At 51.4% G+C, this 24,403-nt stretch overlaps 1 protein-coding gene across 1 annotated transcript in view; it reads right to left on the reverse strand.

Moving 5' to 3' along the window:
• Positions 1 to 3,068: 3,068 nt before the first annotated feature.
• LOC145351313 (SLAM family member 6-like) overlaps positions 3,069 to 24,403 on the reverse strand; it is a 58,432-nt gene continuing 37,097 nt past the window's right edge. The window contains exons 4-6 of the mRNA XM_080200936.1: positions 5,714 to 6,034; positions 3,780 to 4,064; positions 3,069 to 3,178 (exon numbers count right to left, since the gene is read on the reverse strand). Coding sequence (XP_080057062.1) covers positions 3,069 to 3,178; positions 3,780 to 4,064; positions 5,714 to 6,034 — 716 coding nt within the window. The remainder of the gene's footprint in view (positions 3,179 to 3,779; positions 4,065 to 5,713; positions 6,035 to 24,403) is intronic.

Raw genomic sequence — 24,403 nt, forward strand, 5'->3', positions numbered from 1 at the left:
TACCTTTGACACATCATCATATCACATGGGAGCAATCGTGTTCCACAGGATATCAGATGGAACGGAGAGGCCAATCATATTTGTGTCAAGAACCTTATCAAACGTTGAGAAAAAGTATTTTCAAATTGGCAAAAGAGAGAGTGGAGATAATTTATGTAGTGAAGAAGTTTCATTCATACATTTCACCATAATATCAGATCACAATCCGCTTTTGGGTTTATTCTGAGAGGATAAACCACTGCCACCAGTCACCTCTGCGATGGTAGAGGGATGGACTTTATTGCTGGCTGCATACAGCTACTCTTTCCAACGTAGGCCAGGGGTGTAGATATTGAATGTGGATGCACTCAGCTGCCTTCTTCTGCTGCAGACAGTACCATCACCACCTGTGCCACAAGAAACAGCGTTGGCGCTGCACCCGATCAAAACTTTGCCTGCCGCAGCTGCCCATAGAAAAACGGGACTAAAAGAGATCTAATATTGTTAAAAATTAAGAGGATGGTGTTACAGGGTTGGCAAAATAATAAGTCAGAGCAATAGGACCTTACCTGCAGCATAATATGGAGCTAAAGTGTGAGGACAGCGTGTTATTGTGGGGGACTTGTGTTATTGTCCACTCCAGGGGGGACCACTTTTATTACAAGAATTGCACAATGTGAAGCCCAGGCAAATTAGGATGAAAACACAAGCCCAAAGTTACATCAATAAAGACATTGAAAGGATGCTCAGGCAGTCTCTGAGTTGTGAAAGCCAGCAGTCACTGCCAGCATACGGGAGTTGCCGCGTCGGCTGCACGTAGACTTTGCAGGACTGTTTATGGGACATATGTTCCTTGTCCTGCTGAATTCTTATTCAAAGCGGCTGGATGTCCAATTGATAAAGTCACCTTCCTGACATTCTCAGCCTTGTCACAGGGCAGATTGTCAGTGATTGTCCTCTGATTGGCGACTGCTACAATCTTGCTGTGAGCAGCTGGGAATTCTGTGATGTTCCCAATGGGATGTCATGGACTACTCTCTGGAAATGGCCCAGAATCAGAATGTCTTTCAGACTGTTGGAAAACACCTCTCCTCTCCCTCCTCTCACACACTTCTTCTCCTCTGTCTCCTCCTCAGCCCGTTTCCTCTTTTTCCTCATCCATCCGGCTCAGAGACAGATCCCTCAGTCCCTCCTCGAAGCTCTGTGAGGGAGGCAGGAGTCACAACAAGTTATGACTGTGCATCCAGATGCTGGTTTTTGGGTGCTTCAAGCAGCGAGGTTGTACGGAGGGAGAGGGGGTGAGAGAGAGAGGGAGAGGAGAGGGCAGGGGAGCAGGGAGATGAGAGGGTGATGAAGTGAATGAAGAAAATGGAGAGGGAAGAAGAAGGAACAGCAGTAGGGGAGGGAAGTTCAGAGCAGTGAGGAGATGAGGAAAGGGAACGGTTCTCTGATATGGGGGAGAGATGGGGAGGGAGAGGAGAACAAAGGGAGGGAGGGGAATGGGAACGGAGGGTCAAGACAGGAGGAAGCAGGCAAAAGGAAAAGGGATGTGGGAAATTGAAGGTGATGGAAAGTGAAGCAACGTGGGGGAGAGGGATACGAGTCTACAGAATGGATCACCTACCATTTTGAATTTGCCCCTGGGTTCTCCTGGCCCCCAGCTCAGTGCCTGATAGAAGAGAGAAGGATGGAGGTCAGTGATCCCAGTCCTGACACAGAGCTGGATCCCAGTCTCTATCTTTCTGTCTGTTCTCTTTCTCTTATCCTCTCTCTCAAACATTTGCTCTGCATTCAAAAACCCTCTCATTCCCCAACTCTCAACCATTATCTCTCTCTCTCACTCTTTCTCTCCCCATCAAACTCATTTATTAGCTCTATCTTTCCTGTCTCACAATTATTCTCTGTCAATCATTATCTGTCTCATTCTATCTCTCCCTGTCTCTGCCTCCCTCAATCTCACAGTCTCTTTCCCTCTCAATCTCCCTCTCTCTTTCTGTCTCCTTGTTTCCCTTTCTTTCTCCCTGAATCTCTGTCTCTCTTTTTCTTTCTCTGTCTCTCCTCCTGTCTGAATTTTTTGGCTGAGCACCAAATTCTTTGTCTTTGCTTGCTGCAGCGGCGGGACACGGACAGCTGGAAAATTCTCATCTAAGTCTCTCCTATCTTGGTCTTTCTGTCTCTATCTCTCCAATCCTGTCTATCTCAATCTCTCTCTGTCTTTGACTCTTTAACTCTGGCTCTCTTACCCACTCAATCTCTCATTCTGCCTCCCCCTCTATATCATTCACAATCTCTCTCAGTCATCTCAATCTCTTCCTCTCTCTGTCCCCTTCAATTACAATCTCTCTCGCTTTATCTCTCTTTGTCTCTTCCTCTTTCCACTAACTCCATCTTATTCTCTCTCTCTCTCTCTCTCTTTACCTCTCTCTGTCTTTCTCTAGCTCTGTCTCATTCTGTCTTTAAGGGGTGATCTTATAGCGGTCTATAAAATAATGGGGGTGCAGGTCAGTTAGATAGTCACCATCCTTCCCAAAGATAGGAGAGTCTAAAACTGGAGGGCATAGGTTTAAGATTAGAGGGGAGAGATACAAAAGGGTCCAGAGTAGCATTTTTTTTAAACAGAGGGTGGCGAGCATCTGGAACAAGCTGCCAGGGGTAATAGTAGCGGTGGGTACAATTTTGTCTTTTAAAAAGCATTTAGACAGTTACATGGTTAAGATGGGTAAAGAGAGTTATGAGCCAAACGGTGACGATTGGGACCAGCTTGGTGGTTAAAAAGAAGGGTGACATGGACATGTTGGGGCAAAGGGCCTGTTTCCATGCTGTAAACCTCTATGACTCTATGAATCCTTGTTCCTCTCTCTCTCTCCCTCTGTCTCCATCAGCATACCCATGAATATTGAAAAGTAACACTCAGTATTATGTCTCTATCTCTTCTCCCTTCCTCTAACTCTCATTCTGTTTTTTATCTCTGACTCTTTCTCTAGCTGTCTCATTCTGTTTCTATCTTATCTCTCTCTGCCTCTGTCTCCATCACAATATCCATAAATATTGAAGAGTAACAGTACGATTCAGGAATGAGTTGCTAATACTCAACGTTTGCTGATCACGTGGACGATGACAATGATCGAGAGAAGAATAGTCAGAATGATGACAGAGCTGATGATCTTCACAGTATACGGAAAGCCGCAGGATGGTTCTGCTGGAGAAGGAGAAGGGAAACAATCACTGTTAAAGGGACATATTTCACAGCTCAGTGAAACTATTCATGGTTCATCAATTCACGGCCCATCACTTCACACTCACTGTCTGAGAGTAATAAAAGCTGAGAAAGTGACACAGAGATACAGAGCAGTGGGTGCATGGTGGCACAGTGGTTAGCACTGCTGCCTCACAGTGCCAGGGAGCCGGGTTTGATTCCCGGCTAAGATGACTTGGTGGAGTTTGCACATTTTCCCCATGTCTGTGTGAGTTTCCTCTGGGTGCTCCGGTTTCCTCCCACAGTCTGAAAGCTATACTGATTAGGTGTATTGGCCATGCTGAATATTCCCACAGTGTATCCAAACAGGTGTCGGAGTGTGGCGACTAAGGAATTTTCACAGTAACTTCATCGCAGTGTTAATGTAAGCCTATTTGTGACACTAATAAATGAACTTTAAAGTAAAGCTCCCTCTATCCTGTCCACATCAAACACACACAGGACGTTACAAAATAGAGCCATTTAACATTTGAATGAAGTTGCTTCTTTCTCTTGCTGTGATACTCACTGAGTACAGTTACATTTTTCTCTTTCTCTGACTCACCAGGTTTGTTTCCATTGCAGACATGACTCAGTTTGATGTGTGCAGTGTCTTCACTGACTGGGTTCCTGGTCTCACACTTGTACACATTGCACTCGATCTGTGCTGTGAAATGAAGCTGTAACTCCTGTCCATTTTCAGAGAGATGATGGATGCTGTCATTCCTCAGTGCTTCTTGTCCCCTCCACCAACTGAAGCTGGTGTTGTCGCCTGTGTTCACTGAGCAGCTCAGGGTGATGTTACAGTTCTCCATGATCTGATAGCTGATCTTTGTTCCTGTCACAGGCTCTGACATTCAGATTGAGAGACAAAAGATACATGAGGAAGGAATGTCGGCCCTTGTGGGTCACCTCAATATCCAGCATCCTCACACCCGCTTCAGACCCTCACAAGACAACTCTGAACCCCACTCAACCCTCCATTTTAACAATTCCGCTCAGAGTGTGGGATCATATCCTGGGAATTCTCTCTGGATCAGTCTCATTGGTGACTCCAGTATGTAGTCCCTGTGATCCTTATTATCTGGAGGGCACCCTCTGGATCTGCTGGGGAATTGGTTAAAGAAGATCAGCCTGGGCTCACAATAGAGAGACTCTAGAATTATGATAGAGTTGTCACTGTGAACCCTGTTCAGGGAGATAGTGATATTGTGGAAATGTCACTGGATCAGTAATCCAGAGACCCAGAATAAAACTCTGCTGATGTTGGTTCAAATCCCACCATGGCAGCTAATAGAAATTAAATGAAATTTATAAAATCTGGAATTGAAAACTTATCTCAGCAATGGTGAACATGAAACTGCCATTGATTGTGGCAAAAACCCATCAAGTTCATAATGTCCTTTAGGGAAGGAAATCTGCTGTCCTTACCTACATGTGACTCCAGATCCAAAGCAATGTGGGTGACTTTTAACTGCCCTCTGAAATTGTCAAACAAGCTGCACAGTTCAAGGGCAATGAAAGATGGGAAATATAGTCTGGCCTTGTCAACGACACTCACATCCCATGAAAGAATAAAATATCCCTGACGAATGGAATATATTAGAGGCTGTCCTCTCTGATCTCAGTAACATCTGGACTAGGAGATGGTGGTTGAAGCAACAATGCATTTATTTACGTGGGACAGGTGAAGGATTATACATGACGGTTAAAATCATTAGTGTGTTTGATATGGTAGATACTGAGAGGCTGTTTCCCCTTCCCTGCCCCGCTTGGAGACAGTAGAATTAGAGGGGTAACAATTTCAGGGTAAGGGGTGTTATAGGATACTTAAGGGGCTTGACAGGATAAATGCTGAGAGTACGTTTCCCCTCATGGGAGAGTCTAGGACCAGAGGGCATCGTCTCGGGATAAAGGATCACCAATTTAAGGCTGAGGTGAGGAGGAATTTCTGCTCTCAGAAGGTTGTGAGTGTTTGGAGCTCCTTGCCACAGAGAGCTGTGGGGAAAGATTCCTTGTGTATATCTAACGCTGCAATAGATCGATTCTTGATTAAGCGAATCGAGGGTTATGAGAAAAGGACAGGAAAGTGGCTGTGAGGAATATCGGGTCACCGATGTTGCAGTGAATGATGGAACAGGCTTGAAGGGCTGAACGACTGACTCCTGTTGCTATTTCTCATGGTCTTGTGGTCAGCCTATTCCAGACTGAGAAGAGGAGGGAGCGATTTCTCACAGGGTTTGGAAAATTCGGAATTCTCTCCTCTCGGGAGCTCAGGTTCCTCACTCGATGAGGATATTCAAGACCAAGATGGAGAGATGTTTTGACAGAAGTCAGATTGAGGGATTTGGGAATCGGATGGGATGATGGAGTTGATGTAGCTGATCCAACAGGATCTTATTGAATGGTGGAACAGGCTCAAGGAGGTGAATGTCCTCCTCTTATTCCTATCTTTCAGTGAGCAGTGAAGCTCAGTCCATCCAATAGAATATCACTTACCGTACACATCCAGTTTGAATCTCTCTGTAACTTCCACTTCTGAATTCCCTGTTACAACCGTCTCATAATCCCCGGTGTCCGCTCTCTGTAAGTCACTGATTTGTAGGCTGAAGTTCCCAGGATGAAGTTTTATCCGTTTCCTGTAATCCTCAGCACCAAAATATTCAACATCGCCCTTCATGTATCTTGCTATTCTGAGTCTGGGTGAAGATCGTTTCCAGAAAACCTCTTCAATCTTCGATCCATGTGGATTCTCCGGAGTCAGATAGACTGACTGACCCAGGGATCCATTCACAGGGAGGCGGGCAGCCTGATTCTGAACTGAAGTTTAACAAGAGCAGACAGTCAGTGAGTGCAGAATGAGACCAGCTCAGTGCCTGGAGGATATTTCAATTCAGAGCACAACACCGTTCAGGAAGAGGCCATTCAACCCATCGTGCCCATGCTAGTCCTATGACAGTGATCTTATTAATCTCATTCCCTTCTCCTTCTCCCATCTCCCTGTAAATTTACCACCTACAGTGAATTTCTCCAATTCCCCCATTTGAAAGTTGTTATTGAATCTGCTTCCACTGCCTTTCAGGCAGCACCTTCCAGATCACAGGAACTCGCTGTGTAAAAACATTCCTCCTCACCCTCCTCTCTGCTTCTTTTACTGATTCTCTTCAATCTGTGTCTCTTTGTGTTTACCGACCCTCCTGTCACTGGAAACACTTTCTCCTCATTCACTCCATCCAAACACTTCCTGATTTTGAACACCTCAATTCAATCTTCCCTTAACCTTCTGTGCTCTAAGGAGAATAATCCCAGTTTCTCCCAGTCTCTCTGCATTGACTGAAGCCCCTAATTTCCTCGACCTGTTACAATAAATTTTCCACATCCTCTCTGAGGATTTCAGACTGTTCTCAGGAGAATTTCGACATTAAAATCCCAAATGAGGAAGCAAAACAGAACCGAGAGAGAGAGAGAATCACAAACACTGAATAAAACTCACAGACTGATATGGAGAGAGCCAGCGAACAGCAGATTAACCATTTCCCGAACTCCATCTTCCTTCAGTAACAGGAGTGAGGGGTGACTCTGAGAGATTGGAGACGATCTTGGGGGAATGGGGTTTTGGATGTGACGATGGGACAGGAGAGACAGATCAGAACCCAACAGCCCAGTCACCACTTTCCCTTTACTCCCTACTGGACTGCTAACAGTGAGGTAGATAGTTGGAGTGGGATTTGGTTGGATGGTGGGCTAGGGGAGGCTGCACTCAGATCTGACAGGGTCTCACTATCCAGTCAGTATTGGAGAGCAGACCGGTCATTCGATTGTGTAAAGCAGACGATAGAACTAGGGTAACACAGGAAACCAGGCTGGGAGGAAGTTATTTTGAAATTAGATAGAGGCACATACTGGTCAGAGTTGCGAGTAAAAAAGTGAGTGGAGCTGGATCACACCATATTCCTGCTTTGCCTGGGGGGGTGAGGGCAGTTCCATCTGCAAACTATCAGCTCCTGAGACTCCAGCCTTTTATCTAGGCCGACCCTCAGTCTACCATGTGGGCATTGGTCATGCATGAGGTGAGTCCATGTACCAATCTTCAGAAGACAGTGCAGAGGGGGTAGCAAGTGTTGTACATGGAGAGTTTGGGAACAGGATTCAGGGGCTTTGGAGTGAGGGCAGGGTGAGAGGGTTGTCATCCTGGTTTATGGCTGTGTAAGGGTGAGGGTTAAGGGTCAGCGATCAGGACTCTTTTTCAAGGTTTTTAAATGAGGGGTTTTGAGGTCAGGTTTCGAGGCTCAGAGACACCTCAGTCTGGGAGCATGGTGTGACATCAGTCTGGGGTCAGGGTGTGTGGACAAGGGTCAGAGATTAAAGTCACAATGTGCGTCTTGGGGGCCAGAGGGTGTGTTAGCAGTGTGTAGTGTAGGGTTAGAGTTCACCGACACGTGCAGTAAGGGGTCAGAGATCACTGACCGAGTGGACAGTCAGGGGTCAGAGTTCACTCACCATGTGTAGTCAGGGTTAAGAGTTCACCGATAGTGTTTGCAGTCTGGGGTGAGGGTTAGCTGCCAGGTTGTGCTGCCAGAGGTCACTGCCAGTGGGTGTAGTCAAAGCCCAGAGTTTAGGGTCAGGATTCAGGGGTCAGATATGATTTATGCCCTCCTGTCTTGAGTGGTAACCCCTGGTGTTGTTTTGGATCAAATGCTGTTTGAACAGCCAGTGTGAGGGCAGAGGGTGTGTAGGTCACATGTACTGAGGCAGAGTTCACTGCTTGGAGGGTGCGTGATGAGAGCTGGGAGGGATCATGGGGTCCAGCCAGCCTGAGGAAGATGGGGTGGGCCCTGAGTGATAGGGAGTGAGGCTACAGGGAGCAGGGCTGTTGGATGTTGAGGTCAGATAGGAAGAAGAGATGGAGGAGCCTCTGAGAGAGTGACTGGCTGGAGGAAGGTGAAGGCAAAAGAAATTGAGGAGTAGTTGGTGATGAGGGGGAAGAGAAATAATCAACTACAACCCTCCCTATTGCTATAACCTTCTTCAGCCTCTACAATGCTTCCTATCTCTGTAACCTCCTCCAGCCCCTACAATGCTTCCTATCTCTGTAACCTCCTCCAGCGCCTACATCCTCCCTATCTCTGTAACCTCCTCCAGCCCCTACAGCCCTCCCTATCTCTGTAACCTCCTCCAGCCCCTACAACCCTCCCTATCTCTGTAACCCCCTCCAGCCCCTACAACCCTCCCTATCTCTGTAACCTCCTCTGCCTCTACAACCCTCCCTATCTCTGTAACCTCCTCCAGCCCCTACAATCCTCCCTATCTCTGTAACCTCCTCCAGCCCCTACAACCTTCCCTATCTCTGTAACCTCCTCCAGCCCCTACAACCTTCCCTATCTCTGTAACCTCCTCCAGCCCCTACAAACTTCCCTATCTCTGTAGCCTCTTCCAGCCCCTATAACACTAGCTATCTCTGTAACCTCCTCCAGCCCCGAAAACCCTCCCTACCTCTGTAACCTTCTCCAGCACCTACAACCTTCCCTACCTCTGTAACCTCCTCCAGCCCAAACAACCTTCCCTATCTCTGAAACCTCCTCCAGCCCCTACAAACCTTCCAATCTCTGTAACCTCCTCCAGCCCCTACAACCCTCCCTATCTCTGTAACCTCCTCCAGCCCCTACAACTCTCCCTATCTCTGTAACCACCTGCAGCCCTTACAACCTTCCCTATCTCTGTAACCTCCTCCAGCCCCTACAACCCTCCCTATCTCTGTAACCTCCTCCAGCCCCTGCGACCTTCCCTATCTCTGTAACCTCCTCCAGCCCTTACAAGCTTCCCTATCTCTGTAACCTCCTCCAGCCCCTACAACCCTCCCTATCTCTGTAACCTCCTCCAGTCCCTACTACCCTCCCTATCTCTGTAACCTCCTCCAGCCCCTCCAACCCTTCCTATCTCTGTAACCTCCTCCAGCCCCTACAACCCTCCCTATCTCTGTAGCCTCCTCCAGCCCCTACAACCCTCCCTATCTATGTAACCTCCTCCAGCCCTTACAGCCTTCCTTATCTCTGTAACTGTCTCCAGCCTCTACTACCCTCCCTATCTCTGTAAACTCCTGCAGCCCCTACAACCCTCCCTAACTCTGTAACCTCATCCAGCCCTTACAACCTTCCCTATCCCTGTAACCTCCTCCAGCCCCTACAACCTTCCCTATCTCTGTAACCTCCTCCAGCCCTTACAACCTTCCCTATCTTTAACCTCCTCCAGCCCCTACAACCTTCCCTATCTCTGTAACCTCGTCCAACCCTAACAACCTTCCCTATCTCTGTAAGCTCCTCCAGCCCCTACAACCTTCCCTATCACTGTAACCTCCTCCAGCACTTCCGACCCTCCACATCTTTGTAACCTCCTCCAGCCCCTACAACCGTCCCTTACTCTGTAACCTCCTCCAGCCCCTACAACCTTCCCTATCTCTGTAACCTCCTCCAGCCGCTACAACTTTCCCTATCTGTGTAACCTCCTCCAGCCCTTACAACCTACCCTATCTCTGTAACCTCCTCCAGCCCTTACAACCCTCCCTACCTCTGTAACCTCCTCCAGCCCGTACAACCTTCCCGACCTCTGTAACCTCCTACAGCCCTCACAACCTTCCCTATCTCTATAACCTCCTCCAGCACTTACAACCTTCCCTATCTCTGTGACCTCCTCCAGCCCCTACAACCCTCCCTATCTCTGTAGCCTCCTCCAGTCCTTACAACCTTCCCTATCTCTGTAACCTCCTCCAGCCCTTACAACCCTCCCTATCTCTGTAACCTTCTCCAGTCCCTACTACCCTGCCTACCTCCGTTACCTCCTCCAGCCCGTACAACCCTCCCTATCTCTGTAACCTCCTCCAGCCCCTACAACCCTACCTATCTCTCTAACCTCCTCCAGGCCCTACAACCCTCCCAATCTCTGTAACCTCCTCCAGTCCCTACTACCCTCCCTATCTCTGTAACCTCCTCCAGTCCCCACTACCCTCCCTATCTCTGTAACCTCCTCCAGCCACTACAACCCTCCCTATCTCAGTAACCTCCTCCAGCCCCTACTACCCTCCCTATCTCTGTAAACTCCTCCAGCCACTACAGCCTTCCCTATCTCTGTAGCCTCCTCCAGCCACTACAACACTCCCTATCTCTCTAACCTCCTCCAGCCCCTACAACCTTCCCTATCTCTGTAACCTCCTCCAGCCCTTACAACCCTCCCTATCTCTGTTACCTCCTCCAGCCCTTACAACCCTCCCTATCTCTGTTACCTCCTCGAGCCCTTACAACCTTCCCTATCTCTGTAACCACCTCCAGCCCTTACAACCCTTCCTACCTCTGTAAATTCCTCCAGCTCCTCCAACCCTTCCTATCTGTGTAAACTCCTCCAGCCCTTACAACCGTCCCGACGTCTGTAACCTCCTCCAGCCCCTACAACCCTCCCTATCTCTGTAACCTCCTCCAGTCCCTACTACCCTCCCTATCTCTGCAACCTCCTCCAGCCCCTCCAACCCTTCCTATCTCTGTAACCTCCTCCAGCCCCTACAACCCTCCCTATCTCTGTAGCCTACTCCAGCCCCTCCAACCCTCCCTACCTCTGTAACCTCCTCCAGCCCTCACAACCCTCCCTATCTCTGTAACCTCCTGCAGCCCCTACAACCTTCCCTATCTCTGTAACTGCCTCCAGCCCCTACTACCCTCCCTATCTCTGTAACCTCCTCCAGTCCCTACTACCCTCCCTATCTCTGTAACCTCCTCCAGCCCCTCCAACCCTTCCTATCTCTGTAAACTTCTCCAGCCCCTACAACCCTCCCTATCTCTGTAGCCTCCTCCAGTCCCTACAACCCTCCCTATCTCTGTTACCTCCTCCAGCCCTTACAACCTTCCCTATCTCTGTAACTGCCTCCAGCCCCTACTACCCTCCCTATCTCTGTAACCTCCTCCAGCCCTTACAACCCTCCCTATCTCTGTAAACTCCTCTAGCCCCTACAACCCTCCCTATCTCTGTAACCTCCTCCAGCACTTACAACCTTCCCTATCCCTGTAACCTCCTCCAGCCCCGACAACCCTCCCTATCTCTGTAACCTCCTCCAGTCCCTACTACCCTCCCTATCTTTGTAACCTCCTCCAGCCCTTACAACCTTCCCGATCTCTGTCACCTCCTCCAGCCCCTACAACCTCCCCTATCTCTGTAACCACCTCCAGCCCTTACAACCTTCCCTATCTGTGTAACCTCCTCCAGCCCTCACAACCTTCCCTACCTCTGTAACCTCCTCCAGCCCTTCCGACGCTCCCTATCTCTGTAACCTCCTCCAGCCCCTACAACCTTCCCTTTCTCTGTAACCTCCTCCAGCCCCTACAACCTTCCCTATCTCTGTAACCTCCTCCAGCCCTTACAACCCACCCTATCTCTGTAACCTCCTCCAGCCCTTAAAACCCTCCCTACCTCTGTAACCTCCTCCAGCCCGTACAGCCTTCCCGACCTCTGTAACCTCCTACAGCCCTCACAACCTTCCCTATCTCTATAACCTCCTCCAGCACTTACAACCTTCCCTATCTCTGTAACCTCCTCCAGCCCCTACAACCCTCCCTATCTCTGTAGCCACCTCCAGTCCTTACAACCTTCCCTATCTCTGTAACCTCCTCCAGCCCTTACAACGCTCCCTATCTCTGTAACCTTCTCCAGTCCCTACTACCCTGCCTACCTCCGTTACCTCCTCCAGCCCCTACAACCCTCCCTATCTCTGTAACCTCCTCCAGCCCCTACAACCCTACCTATCTCTCTAACCTCCTCCAGGCCCTACAACCCTCCCAATCTCTGTAACCTCCTCCAGTCCCTACTACCCTCCCTATCTCTGTAACCTCCTCCAGTCCCCACTACCCTCCCTATCTCTGTAACCTCCTCCAGCCACTACAACCCTCCCTATCTCAGTAACCTCCTCCAGCCCCTACTACCCTCCCTATCTCTGTAAACTCCTCCAGCCACTACAGCCTTCCCTATCTCTGTAGCCTCCTCCAGCCACTACAACACTCCCTATCTCTGTAACCTCCTCCAGCCCCTACTACCCTCCCTATCTCTGTAAACTCCTCCAGCCACTACAACCCTTCCTATCTCTAACCTCCTCCAGCCCCTACTACCCTCCCTATCTCTGTAAACTCCTCCAGCCACTACAACCCTTCCTATCTCTAACCTCCTCCAGCCGCTACAACCTTCCCTATCTCTGTAACCTCCTCCAGCCCTGACAACCCTCCCTATCTCTGTTACCTCCTCCAGCCCTTACAACCTTCCCTATCTCTGTAACCTCCTCCAGCCCTTGCAACCCTTCCTACCTCTGTAACTTCCTCCAGCTCCTCCAACCCTTCCTATCTGTGTAAACTCCTCCAGCCCTTACAACCGTCCCGACGTCTGTAACCTCCTCCAGCCCCTACAACCCTTCCTATCTCTGTAACCTCCTCCAGTCCCTACTACCCTCCCTATCTCTGCAACCTCCTCCAGCCCCTCCAACCCTTCCTATCTCTGTAACCTCCTCCAGCCCCTACAACCCTCCCTATCTCTGTAGCCTACTCCAGCCCCTCCAACCCTCCCTACCTCTGTAACCTCCTCCAGCCCTCACAACCCTCCCTATCTCTGTAACCTCCTGCAGCCCCTACAACCTTCCCTATCTCTGTAACTGCCTCCAGCCCCTACTACTCTCCCTATCTCTGTAAACTCCTCTAGCCCCTACAACCCTCCCTATCTCAGTAACCTCCTCCAGCCCTTACAACTTTCCCTATCCCTGTAACCTCCTCCAGCCCCTACAACCCTCCCTATCTCTGTAATCTCCTCCAGTCCCTACTGCCCTCCCTATCTGTGTAACCTCCTCCAGCCCTTACAACACTTCCTACCTCTGTAACTTCCTCCAGCTCCTCCAACCCTTCCTATCTGTGTAACCTCCTCCAGCCCTTACAACCTTCCCGACGTCTGTAACCACCTCCAGCCCCTACAACCCTCCCTATCTCTGTAACCTCCTCCAGTCCCTACTACCCTCCCTATCTCTGTAAGCTCCTCCAGCCCCTCCAACCCTTCCTATCTCTGTAACCTTCTCCAGCCCCTACAACCCTCCCTATCTCTGTAGCCTCCTCCAGTCCCTACAACCCTCCCTATCTCTGTTACCTCCTCCAGCCCTTACAACCTTCCCTATCTCTGTAACTGCCTCCAGCCCCTACTACCCTCCCTATCTCTGTAACCTCCTCCAGCCCTTACAACCCTCCCTATCTCTGTAAACTCCTCTAGCCCCTACAACCCTCCCTATCTCTGTAACTTCCTCCAGCCCTTACAACCTTCCCTATCCCTGTAACCTCCTCCAGCCCCGACAACCCTCCCTATCTCTGTAACCTCCTCCAGTCCCTACTACCCTCCCTATCTTTGTAACCTCCTCCAGCCCTTACAACCTTCCCTATCTCTGTCACCTCCTCCAGCCCCTACAACCTCCCCTATCTCTGTAACCTCCTCCAGCCCTTACAACCTTCCCTATCTCAGTAACCTCCTCCAGCCCTTCCGACCCTCCCTGTCTCTGTAACCTCCTCCAGCCCCTACAACCTTCCCTATCTCTGTAAACTCCTCCAGTCCCTACAATCGTCCCTATCTCTGTAACCTCCTCCAGCCCTCACAACCTTCCCTATCTCTGTAACCTCCTCCAGTCACTACAATCTTCGCTATCTCTGTAACATCGTCTAGCCCTTACAACCTTCCTTATCTCTGTAACCTCCTCCAGCCCCTATAACCCTCCCTATCTCTGTAATCTCCTCCAGCCGCTACAACCTTCCCTATGTCTGTAACCTCCTCCAGCCCCTACAACCCTCCCTATCTCTGTAATCTCCTCCAGCCCTCACAACCTTCCCTATCTCTGTAAGCTCCTCCAGCCCTTACGACCCTCCCTGTCTCTGTAAGCTCCTCCAGTCCCTACAACCCTTCCTATCTCTGTAACCTCCTCCAGCCCCTACAACCTTACCTACCTCTGTTACCTCCTCCAGCCCGTAAAACCCTCCCTATCTCTGTAACCTCCTCCAGCCCTTAGAACCCTCCCTATCTCTGTAACCTCCTCCAGCCCCTACAACCTTCCCTATCTCTGTAACCTCCTCCAGCCCCCACAACCCTCCCTGTCTCTGTCACCTCCTCCAGTCCCTACTACCCTCCGTATCTCTGTTACCTTCTCCAGCCCTTACAACCCTCCCTATCTCTATAACCTTCTCCAGCCCCTACTACCCTCCCTATCTCTGTAACCTCCTCCAGCCCTTACAACCTTCCCTAACTCTGTAACCTCCTCCAGCCCGCACAACCTTCCCTATCTCTGTAACCTCCTCCAGCCCCTACATCCTTCCCTATCTCTGTAACCTCCTCCAGCCCTTAAAACATTCCTATCTCTGTAACCTCCTCCAGCCCCTACAACCTTCCCTATCTCTGTAACCTCCTCCAGCCCCCACAACCCTCCCAGTCTCTGTAACTTCCTCCAGTCCCTACTACCCTCCGTATCTCTGTTACCTTCTCCAGCCCTTACAACCCTCCCTATCTCTGTAACCTCCTCCGGCCGCTACAACCTTCCCTATCTCTGTAACCTCCTCCAACCCTTACAACCTTCCCTATCTCTGTAACCTCCTCCAGCCCTTACATCCTTCCCGACCTCTGCAACCTCCTCCAGCCCTCACAACCTTCCCTATCTCATAACCTCCTCCAGTCCCTACAAGCTTCGCTATCTCTGTAACATCCTCTGGCCCTTACAACCTTCCCTATCTCTGTAACCTCCTCCAGCCCCTATAACCCTCCCTATCTCTGTAACCTCCTCCAGCCGTCACAACCTTCCCTACCTCTGTAACCTCCTCCAGCCATTACGACCCTCCCTATCTCTGTAAGCTCCTCCAGTCCCTACAACCCTTCCTATCTCTGTAACCTCCTCCAGCCCCTACAACCTTCCCTATCTCTGTAACCTCCTCCAGCGCCCACAACCCTCCCAGTCTCTGTAACCTCCTCCAGTCCCTACTACCCTCCGTATCTCTGTTACCTTCTCCAGCCCTTACAACCCTCCCTATCTCTGTAACCTTCTCCAGCCCCTACAACCTTCCCTATCTCTGTAACCTCCTCCAGCCGCTACAACCTTCCCTATCTCTGTAACCTCCTCCAGCCCCTTCAACCTTCCCTATCTCTGTAACCTCCTCCAGCCCTTACAACCTTCCCTAACTCTGTAACCTCCTCCAGCCCTCACAACCTTCCCTATCTCTGTAACCTCCTCCAGCCCCTACAACCTTCCCTATCTCTGTAACCTCCTCCAGCCCTTACAACCTTCCTATCTCTGTAACCTCCTCCAGCCCCTACAACCTTCCCTATCTCTGTAACCTCCTCCAGCCCTAACAACCATCCCTATCTCTGAAAGCTCCTCCAGCCCCTACAACCTTCCCTGTCTCTGTAACCTCCTTCAGCCCCTACAACCTTCCCTATCTCTGTAACCTCCTCCAGCCGCAACAACCTTCCCTATCTCTGTAACCTCCTCCAGCCCTTACAACCTTCCCTATCACTGTAACCTCCTCCAGCCCTTACATCCTTCCCGTCCTCTGCAACCTCCTCCAGCCCTCACAACCCTCCCTATCTCTGTAACCTCCTCCAGCCCTTACAACCTTCCCTATCTGTGTAACCTCCTCCAGCCCCGACAACCCTCCCTATCTCTGTAACCTCCTCCAGTCCCTACTACCCTCCCTATCTTTCTAACCTCCTCCAGCCCTTACAACCTTCCCGATCTCTGTCACCTCCTCCAGCCCCTACAACCTCCCCTATCTCTGTAACCTCCTCCAGCCCTTACAACCTTCCTATCTCTGTAACCTCCTCCAGCCCTCACAACCTTCCCTACCTCTGTAACCTCCTCCAGCCCTTACAGCCTTCCTATCTCTGTAACCTCCTCCAGCCCTTCCGACGCTCCCTATCTCTGTAACCTCCTCCAGCCCCTACAACCTTCCCTTTCTCTGTAACCTCCTCCAGCCCCTACAACCTTCCCTATCTCTGTAACCTCCTCCAGCCGCTACAACCTTCCCTATCTGTGTAACCTCCTCCAGCCCTTACAACCCACCCTATCTCTGTAACCTCCTCCAGCCCTTACAACCCTCCCTACCTCTGTAACCTCCTCCAGCCCGTACAGCCTTCCCGACCTCTGTAACCTCCTACAGCCCTCACAACCTTCCCTATCTCTATAACCTCCTCCAGCACTTACAACCTTCCCTATCTCTGTAACCTCCTCCAGCCCCTACAACCCTCCCTATCTCTGTAGCCTCCTCCAGTACTTACAACCTTCCCTATCTCTGTAACCTCCTCCAGCCCTTACAACCCTCCCTATCTCTGTAACCTTCTCCAGTCCCTCCTACCCTGCCTACCTCCGTTACCTCCTCCAGCCCCTACAACCCTCCCTATCTCTGTAACCTCCTCCAGCCCCTACAACCCTACCTATCTCTCTAACCTCCTCCAGGCCCTACAACCCTCCCAATCTCTGTAACCTCCTCCAGTCCCTACTACCCTCCCTATCTCTGTAACCTCCTCCAGTCCCCACTACCCTCCCTATCTCTGTAACCTCCTCCAGCCACTACAACCCTCCCTATCTCAGTAACCTCCTCCAGCCCCTACTACCCTCCCTATCTCTGGAACCTCCTCCAGCCCTTACAACCTTCCCTATCCCTGTAACCTCCTCCAGCCACTACAACACTCCCTATCTCTGTAACCTCCTCCAGTCCCTACTGCGCTCCCTATCTGTGTAACCTCCTCCAGCCCTTACAACACTTCCTACCTCTGTAACTTCCTCCAACTCCTCCAACCCTTCCTATCTGTGTCAACTCCTCCAACCCTTACAACCTTCCCGACGTCTGTAACCACCTCCAGCCCCTACAACCCTCCCTATCTCTGTAACCTCCTCCAGTCCCTACTACCCTCCCTATCTCTGTAACCTCCTCCAGCCCCTCCAACCCTTCCTATCTCTGTAACCTTCTCCAGCCCCTACAACCCTCCCTATCTCTGTAGCCTCCTCCAGTCCCTACAACCCTCCCTATCTCTGTTACCTCCTCCAGCCCTTACAACCTTCCCTATCTCTGTAACTGCCTCCAGCCCCTACTACCCTCCCTATCTCTGTAACCTCCTCCAGCCCTTACAACCCTCCCTATCCCTGTAACCTCCTCCAGCCCCGACAACCCTCCCTATCTCTGTAACCTCCTCCAGTCCCTACTACCCTCCCTATCTTTGTAACCTCCTCCAGCCCTTACAACCTTCCCTATCTCTGTCACCTCCTCCAGCCCCTACAACCTCCCCTATCTCTGTAACCTCCTCCAGCCCTTACAACCTTCCCTATCTCAGTAACCTCCTCCAGCCCTTCCGACCCTCCCTATCTCTGTAACCTCCTCCAGCCCCTACAACCTTCCCTATCTCTGTAACCTCCTCCAGTCCCTACAATCGTCCCTATCTCTGTAACCTCCTCCAGCCCTTACAACCTTCCTTATCTCTGTAGCCTCCTCCAGCCCCTATAACCCTCCCTATCTCTGTAATCTCCTCCAGCCGCTACAACCTTCCGTATCTCTGTAACCTCCTCCAGCCCCTACAACCCTCCCTATCTCTGTAATCTCCTCCAGCCCTCACAACCCTTCCTATCTCTGTAACCTCCTCCAGCCCCTACAACCTTACCTACCTCTGTTACCTCCTCCAGCCCGTAAAACCCTCCCTATCTCTGTAACCTCCTCCAGCCCTTAGAACCCTCCCTATCTCTGTAACCTCCTCCAGCCCCTACAACCTTCCCTATCTCTGTAACCTCCTCCAGCCCCCACAACCCTCCCTGTCTCTGTCACCTCCTCCAGTCCCTACTACCCTCCGTATCTCTGTTACCTTCTCCAGCCCTTACTACCCTCCCTATCTCTATAACCTTCTCCAGCCCCTACTACCCTCCCTATCTCTGTAACCTCCTCCAGCCCTTACAACCTTCCCTAACTCTGTAACCTCCTCCAGCCCGCACAACCTTCCCTATCTCTGTAACCTCCTCCAGCCCCTACATCCTTCCCTATCTCTGTAACCTCCTCCAGCCCTTAAAACATTCCTATCTCTGTAACCTCCTCCAGCCCCTACAACCTTCCCTATCTCTGTAACCTCCTCCAGCCCCCACAACCCTCCCAGTCTCTGTAACCTCCTCCAGTCCCTACTACCCTCCGTATCTCTGTTACCTTCTCCAGCCCTTACAACCCTCCCTATCTCTGTAACCTTCTCCAGCCCCTACAACCTTCCCTATCTCTGTAACCTCCTCCAGCCGCTACAACCTTCCCTATCTCTGTAACCACCTCCAGCCCTTACAACCTTCCCTAACTCTGTAACCTCCTCCAGCCCTCACAACCTTCCCTATCTCTGTAACCTCCTCCAGCCCCTACAACCTTCCCTATCTCTGTAACCTCCTCCAGCCCTTACGACCCTCCCTATCTCTGTAAGCTCCTCCAGCCCTTACAACCTTCCCTATCTCTCTAACCTCCTCCAGTCCCTACAACCCTTCCTATCTCTGTAACCTCCTCCAGCCCCTACAACCTTACCTACCTCTGTTACCTCCTCCAGCCCTTACAACCTTCCCTATCTCTGTAACCTCCTCCAGCCCTTAGAACCCTCCCTATCTCTGGAACCTCCTCCAGCCCCTACAACCTTCCCTATCTCTGTAACCTCCTACAGCCCCCACAACCCTCCCTATCTCTGTAACCACCTCCAGCCCCTACAACCTTCCCTTTCTCTGTAACCTCGTCCAGCCCCTACAACCTTCCCTATCTCTGTAACCTCCTCCAGCCGCTACAACCTTCCCTATCTCTGTAACCTCCTCCAGCCCTTACAACCTTCCCTATCTCTCTACCCTCCTCCAGCCCTAACAACCGTCCCTATCTCTGTAACATCCTCCAGCCCCTATAACCCTCCCTATCTCTGTAACCTCCTCCAGCCCCTAGAACCTTCCCTATCTCTGTAACCTCCTCCAGCCCTTACAACCATCCTATCTCTGTAACCTCCTCCAGCCCCTACAACCTTCCCTATCTCTGTAACCTCCTCCAGTCCCTACAAGCTTCGCTATCTCTGTAACATCCTCTAGCCCTTACAACCTTCCCTATCTCTGTAACCTCCTCCAGCCCTTACAACCTTCCCGACCTCTGTAACCTCCACCAGTCACTACAATCTTCGCTATCTCTGTAACATCCTCTAACCCTTACAACCTTCCTTATGTCTGTAACCTCCTCCAGCCCCTATAACCCTCCCTATCTCTGTAACCTCCTCCAGCCGCTACAACCTTCCCTATCTCCGTAACCTCCTCCAGCCCCTACAATCCTCCCTATCTCTGTAATCTCCTCCAGCCCTCACAACCTTCCCTATCTCTGTAACCTCCTCCAGCCCTTACGACCCTCCCTATCTCTGTAAGCTCCTCCAGCCCTTACAACCTTCCCTATCTCTCTAACCTCCCCCAGTCCCTACAACCCTTCCTATCTCTGTAACCTCCTCCAGCCCCTACAACCTTACCTACCTCTGTTACCTCCTCCAGCCCTTACAACCCTCCCTATCTCTGTAACCTCCTCCAGCCCCTACAACCTTCCCTATCTCTGTAACCTCCTACAGCCCCCACAACCCTCCCTATCTCTGTAACCACCTCCAGCCCCTACAACCTTCCCTTTCTCTGTAACCTCGTCCAGCCCCTACAACCTTCCCTATCTCTGTAACCTCCTCCAGCCGCTACAACCTTCCCTATCTCTGTAACCTCCTCCAGCCCTTACAACCTTCCCTATCTCTCTACCCTCCTCCAGCCCTAACAACCGTCCCTATCTCTGTAACCTCCTCCAGCCCCTATAACCCTCCCTATCTCTGTAACCTCCTCCAGCCCCTACAACCTTCCCTATCTCTGTAACCTCCTCCAGCCCTTACAACCATCCTATCTCTGTAACCTCCTCCAGCCCCTACAACCTTCCCTATCTCTGTAACCTCCTCCAGCCCCTACAACGTTCCCTATCTCTGTAACCTCCTCCAGCCCTAACAACCTTCCCTATCTCTAAAAGCTCGTCCAGCCCCTACAACCTTCCCTATCTCTGTAACCTCCTCCAGCCCTTCTGACCCTATCTTTGTAACCTCCTCTAGCCCCTACAACCTTCCCTTTCTCTGTAACCTCCTCCAGCCCCTACAACCTTCCCTATCTCTGTAACCTCCTCCAGCCGCTACAGCCTTCCCTATCTCTGTAACCTCCTACAGCCCCTACAACCTTCCCTATCTCTGTAACATCCTCCAGCCCTTACAACCTTCCCTATCTCTGTAACCTCCTCCAGCCCTAACAACCTTCCCTATCTCTGAAAGCACCTCCAGCCCCTACAACCTTCCCTATCTCTGTTACTGCCTCCAGCCCCTCCAACCCTTCCTATTTCTGGAACCTTCTCCAGCCCCTACTACCGTCCCTACCACTGTAACCTCCTCCAGCCCCTACTACCCTCCCTATCTCTGTAAGCTCCTCCAGCCCTCACAACCCTCCCTATCTCTGTAACCTCCTCCAGCCCTTACAACCTTCCCTATCTCTGTAACTTCCTCCAGCCTCTACAACCTTCCCTATCTCTGTAACCTCCTCCAGCCCCTACAACCTTCCCTATCTCTGTAACCTCCTCCAGCCCTAACAACCTTCCCTATCTCTGTAACCTCCTCCAGCCCTTACAACCTTCCTATCTCTGTAACCTCCTCCAGCCCCTACAACCTTCCCTATCTCTGTAACCTCCTCCAGCCCTTCCGACCCTCCCTATCTCTGTAACCTCCTCCAGCCCCTACATCCTTCCCTATCTCTGTAACCTCCTCCAGCCCCTACAACCTTCCCTATCTTTGTAACATCCTCCAGCCCTTACAACCTTCCCTATCTCTGTAACCTCCTCCAGCCCCTACAACCTTCCCTATCTTTGTAACATCCTCCAGCCCTTACAACCTTCCCTATCTCTGTAACTTCCTCCAGCCTCTACAACCTTCCCTATCTCTGTAACCTCCTCCAGCCCCTACAACCTTCCCTATCTCTGTAACCTCCTCCAGCCCTAACAACCTTCCCTATCTCTGTAACCTCCTCCAGCCCTTACAACCTTCCCTATCTGTGTAACCTCCTCCAGCCCTCACAACCTTCCCTACCTCTGTAACCTCCACCAGCCCTTCCGACGCTCCCTATCTCTGTAACCTCCTCCAGCCCCTACAACCTTCCCTTTCTCTGTAACCTCCTCCAGCCCCTACAACCTTCCCTATCTCTGTAACCTCCTCCAGCCCTTACAACCCACCCTATCTCTGTAACCTCCTCCAGCCCTTAAAACCCTCCCTACCTCTGTAACCTCCTCCAGCCCGTACAGCCTTCCCGACCTCTGTAACCTCCTACAGCCCTCACAACCTTCCCTATCTCTATAACCTCCTCCAGCACTTACAACCTTCCCTATCTCTGTAACCTCCTCCAGCCCCTACAACCCTCCCTATCTCTGTAGCCACCTCCAGTCCTTACAACCTTCCCTATCTCTGTAACCTCCTCCAGCCCTTACAACGCTCCCTATCTCTGTAACCTTCTCCAGTCCCTACTACCCTGCCTACCTCCGTTACCTCCTCCAGCCCCTACAACCCTCCCTATCTCTGTAACCTCCTCCAGCCCCTACAACCCTACCTATCTCTCTAACCTCCTCCAGGCCCTACAACCCTCCCAATCTCTGTAACCTCCTCCAGTCCCTACTACCCTCCCTATCTCTGTAACCTCCTCCAGTCCCCACTACCCTCCCTATCTCTGTAACCTCCTCCAGCCACTACAACCCTCCCTATCTCAGTAACCTCCTCCAGCCCCTACTACCCTCCCTATCTCTGTAAACTCCTCCAGCCACTACAGCCTTCCCTATCTCTGTAGCCTCCTCCAGCCACTACAACACTCCCTATCTCTGTAACCTCCTCCAGCCCCTACTACCCTCCCTATCTCTGTAAACTCCTCCAGCCACTACAACCCTTCCTATCTCTAACCTCCTCCAGCCCCTACAACCTTCCCTATCTCTGTAACCTCCTCCAGCCCTTACAACCCTCCCTATCTCTGTTACCTCCTCCAGCCCTTACAACCTTCCCTATCTCTGTAACCTCCTCCAGCCCTTGCAACCCTTCCTACCTCTGTAACTTCCTCCAGCTCCTCCAACCCTTCCTATCTGTGTAAACTCCTCCAGCCCTTACAACCGTCCCGACGTCTGTAACCTCCTCCAGCCCCTACAACCCTTCCTATCTCTGTAACCTCCTCCAGTCACTACTACCCTCCCTATCGCTGCAACCTCCTCCAGCCCCTCCAACCCTTCCTATCTCTGTAACCTCCTCCAGCCCCTACAACCCTCCCTATCTCTGTAGCCTACTCCAGCCCCTCCAACCCTCCCTACCTCTGTAACCTCCTCCAGCCCTCACAACCCTCCCTATCTCTGTAACCTCCTGCAGCCCCTACAACCTTCCCTATCTCTGTAACTGCCTCCAGCCCCTACTACTCTCCCTATCTCTGTAAACTCCTCTAGCCCCTACAACCCTCCCTATCTCAGTAACCTCCTCCAGCCCTTACAACCTTCCCTATCCCTGTAACCTCCTCCAGCCCCTACAACCCTCCCTATCTCTGTAACCTCCTCCAGTCCCTACTGCCCTCCCTATCTGTGTAACCTCCTCCAGCCCTTACAACACTTCCTACCTCTGTAACTTCCTCCAGCTCCTCCAACCCTTCCTATCTGTGTAACCTCCTCCAGCCCTTACAACCTTCCCGACGTCTGTAACCACCTCCAGCCCCTACAACCCTCCCTATCTCTGTAACCTCCTCCAGTCCCTACTACCCTCCCTATCTCTGTAAGCTCCTCCAGCCCCTCCAACCCTTCCTATCTCTGTAACCTTCTCCAGCCCCTACAACCCTCCCTATCTCTGTAGCCTCCTCCAGTCCCTACAACCCTCCCTATCTCTGTTACCTCCTCCAGCCCTTACAACCTTCCCTATCTCTGTAACTGCCTCCAGCCCCTACTACCCTCCCTATCTCTGTAACCTCCTCCAGCCCTTACAACCCTCCCTATCTCTGTAAACTCCTCTAGCCCCTACAACCCTCCCTATCTCTGTAACTTCCTCCAGCCCTTACAACCTTCCCTATCCCTGTAACCTCCTCCAGCCCCGACAACCCTCCCTATCTCTGTAACCTCCTCCAGTCCCTACTACCCTCCCTATCTTTGTAACCTCCTCCAGCCCTTACAACCTTCCCTATCTCTGTCACCTCCTCCAGCCCCTACAACCTCCCCTATCTCTGTAACCTCCTCCAGCCCTTACAACCTTCCCTATCTCAGTAACCTCCTCCAGCCCTTCCGACCCTCCCTGTCTCTGTAACCTCCTCCAGACCCTACAACCTTCCCTATCTCTGTAAACTCCTCCAGTCCCTACAATCGTCCCTATCTCTGTAACCTCCTCCAGCCCTCACAACCTTCCCTATCTCTGTAACCTCCTCCAGTCACTACAATCTTCGCTATCTCTGTAACATCGTCTAGCCCTTACAACCTTCCTTATCTCTGTAACCTCCTCCAGCCCCTATAACCCTCCCTATCTCTGTAATCTCCTCCAGCCGCTACAACCTTCCCTATGTCTGTAACCTCCTCCAGCCCCTACAACCCTCCCTATCTCTGTAATCTCCTCCAGCCCTCACAACCTTCCCTATCTCTGTAAGCTCCTCCAGCCCTTACGACCCTCCCTGTCTCTGTAAGCCCCTCCAGTCCCTACAACCCTTCCTATCTCTGTAACCTCCTCCAGCCCCTACAACCTTACCTACCTCTGTTACCTCCTCCAGCCCGTAAAACCCTCCCTATATCTGTAAACTCCTCCAGCCCTTAGAACCCTCCCTATCTCTGTAACCTCCTCCAGCCCCTACAACCTTCCCTATCTCTGTAACCTCCTCCAGCCCCCACAACCCTCCCTGTCTCTGTAACCTCCTCCAGTCCCTACTACCCTCCGTATCTCTGTTACCTTCTCCAGCCCTTACAACCCTCCCTATCTCTATAACCTTCTCCAGCCCCTACTACCCTCCCTATCTCTGTAACCTCCTCCAGCCCTTACAACCTTCCCTAACTCTGTAACCTCCTCCAGCCCGCACAACCTTCCCTATCTCTGTAACCTCCTCCAGCCCCTACATCC

This window comes from Carcharhinus amblyrhynchos, chromosome 13 (assembly GCF_965287045.1).
Source record: "Carcharhinus amblyrhynchos chromosome 13, sCarAmb.v2.hapA, whole genome shotgun sequence".
Taxonomy (NCBI): domain Eukaryota; kingdom Metazoa; phylum Chordata; class Chondrichthyes; order Carcharhiniformes; family Carcharhinidae; genus Carcharhinus; species Carcharhinus amblyrhynchos.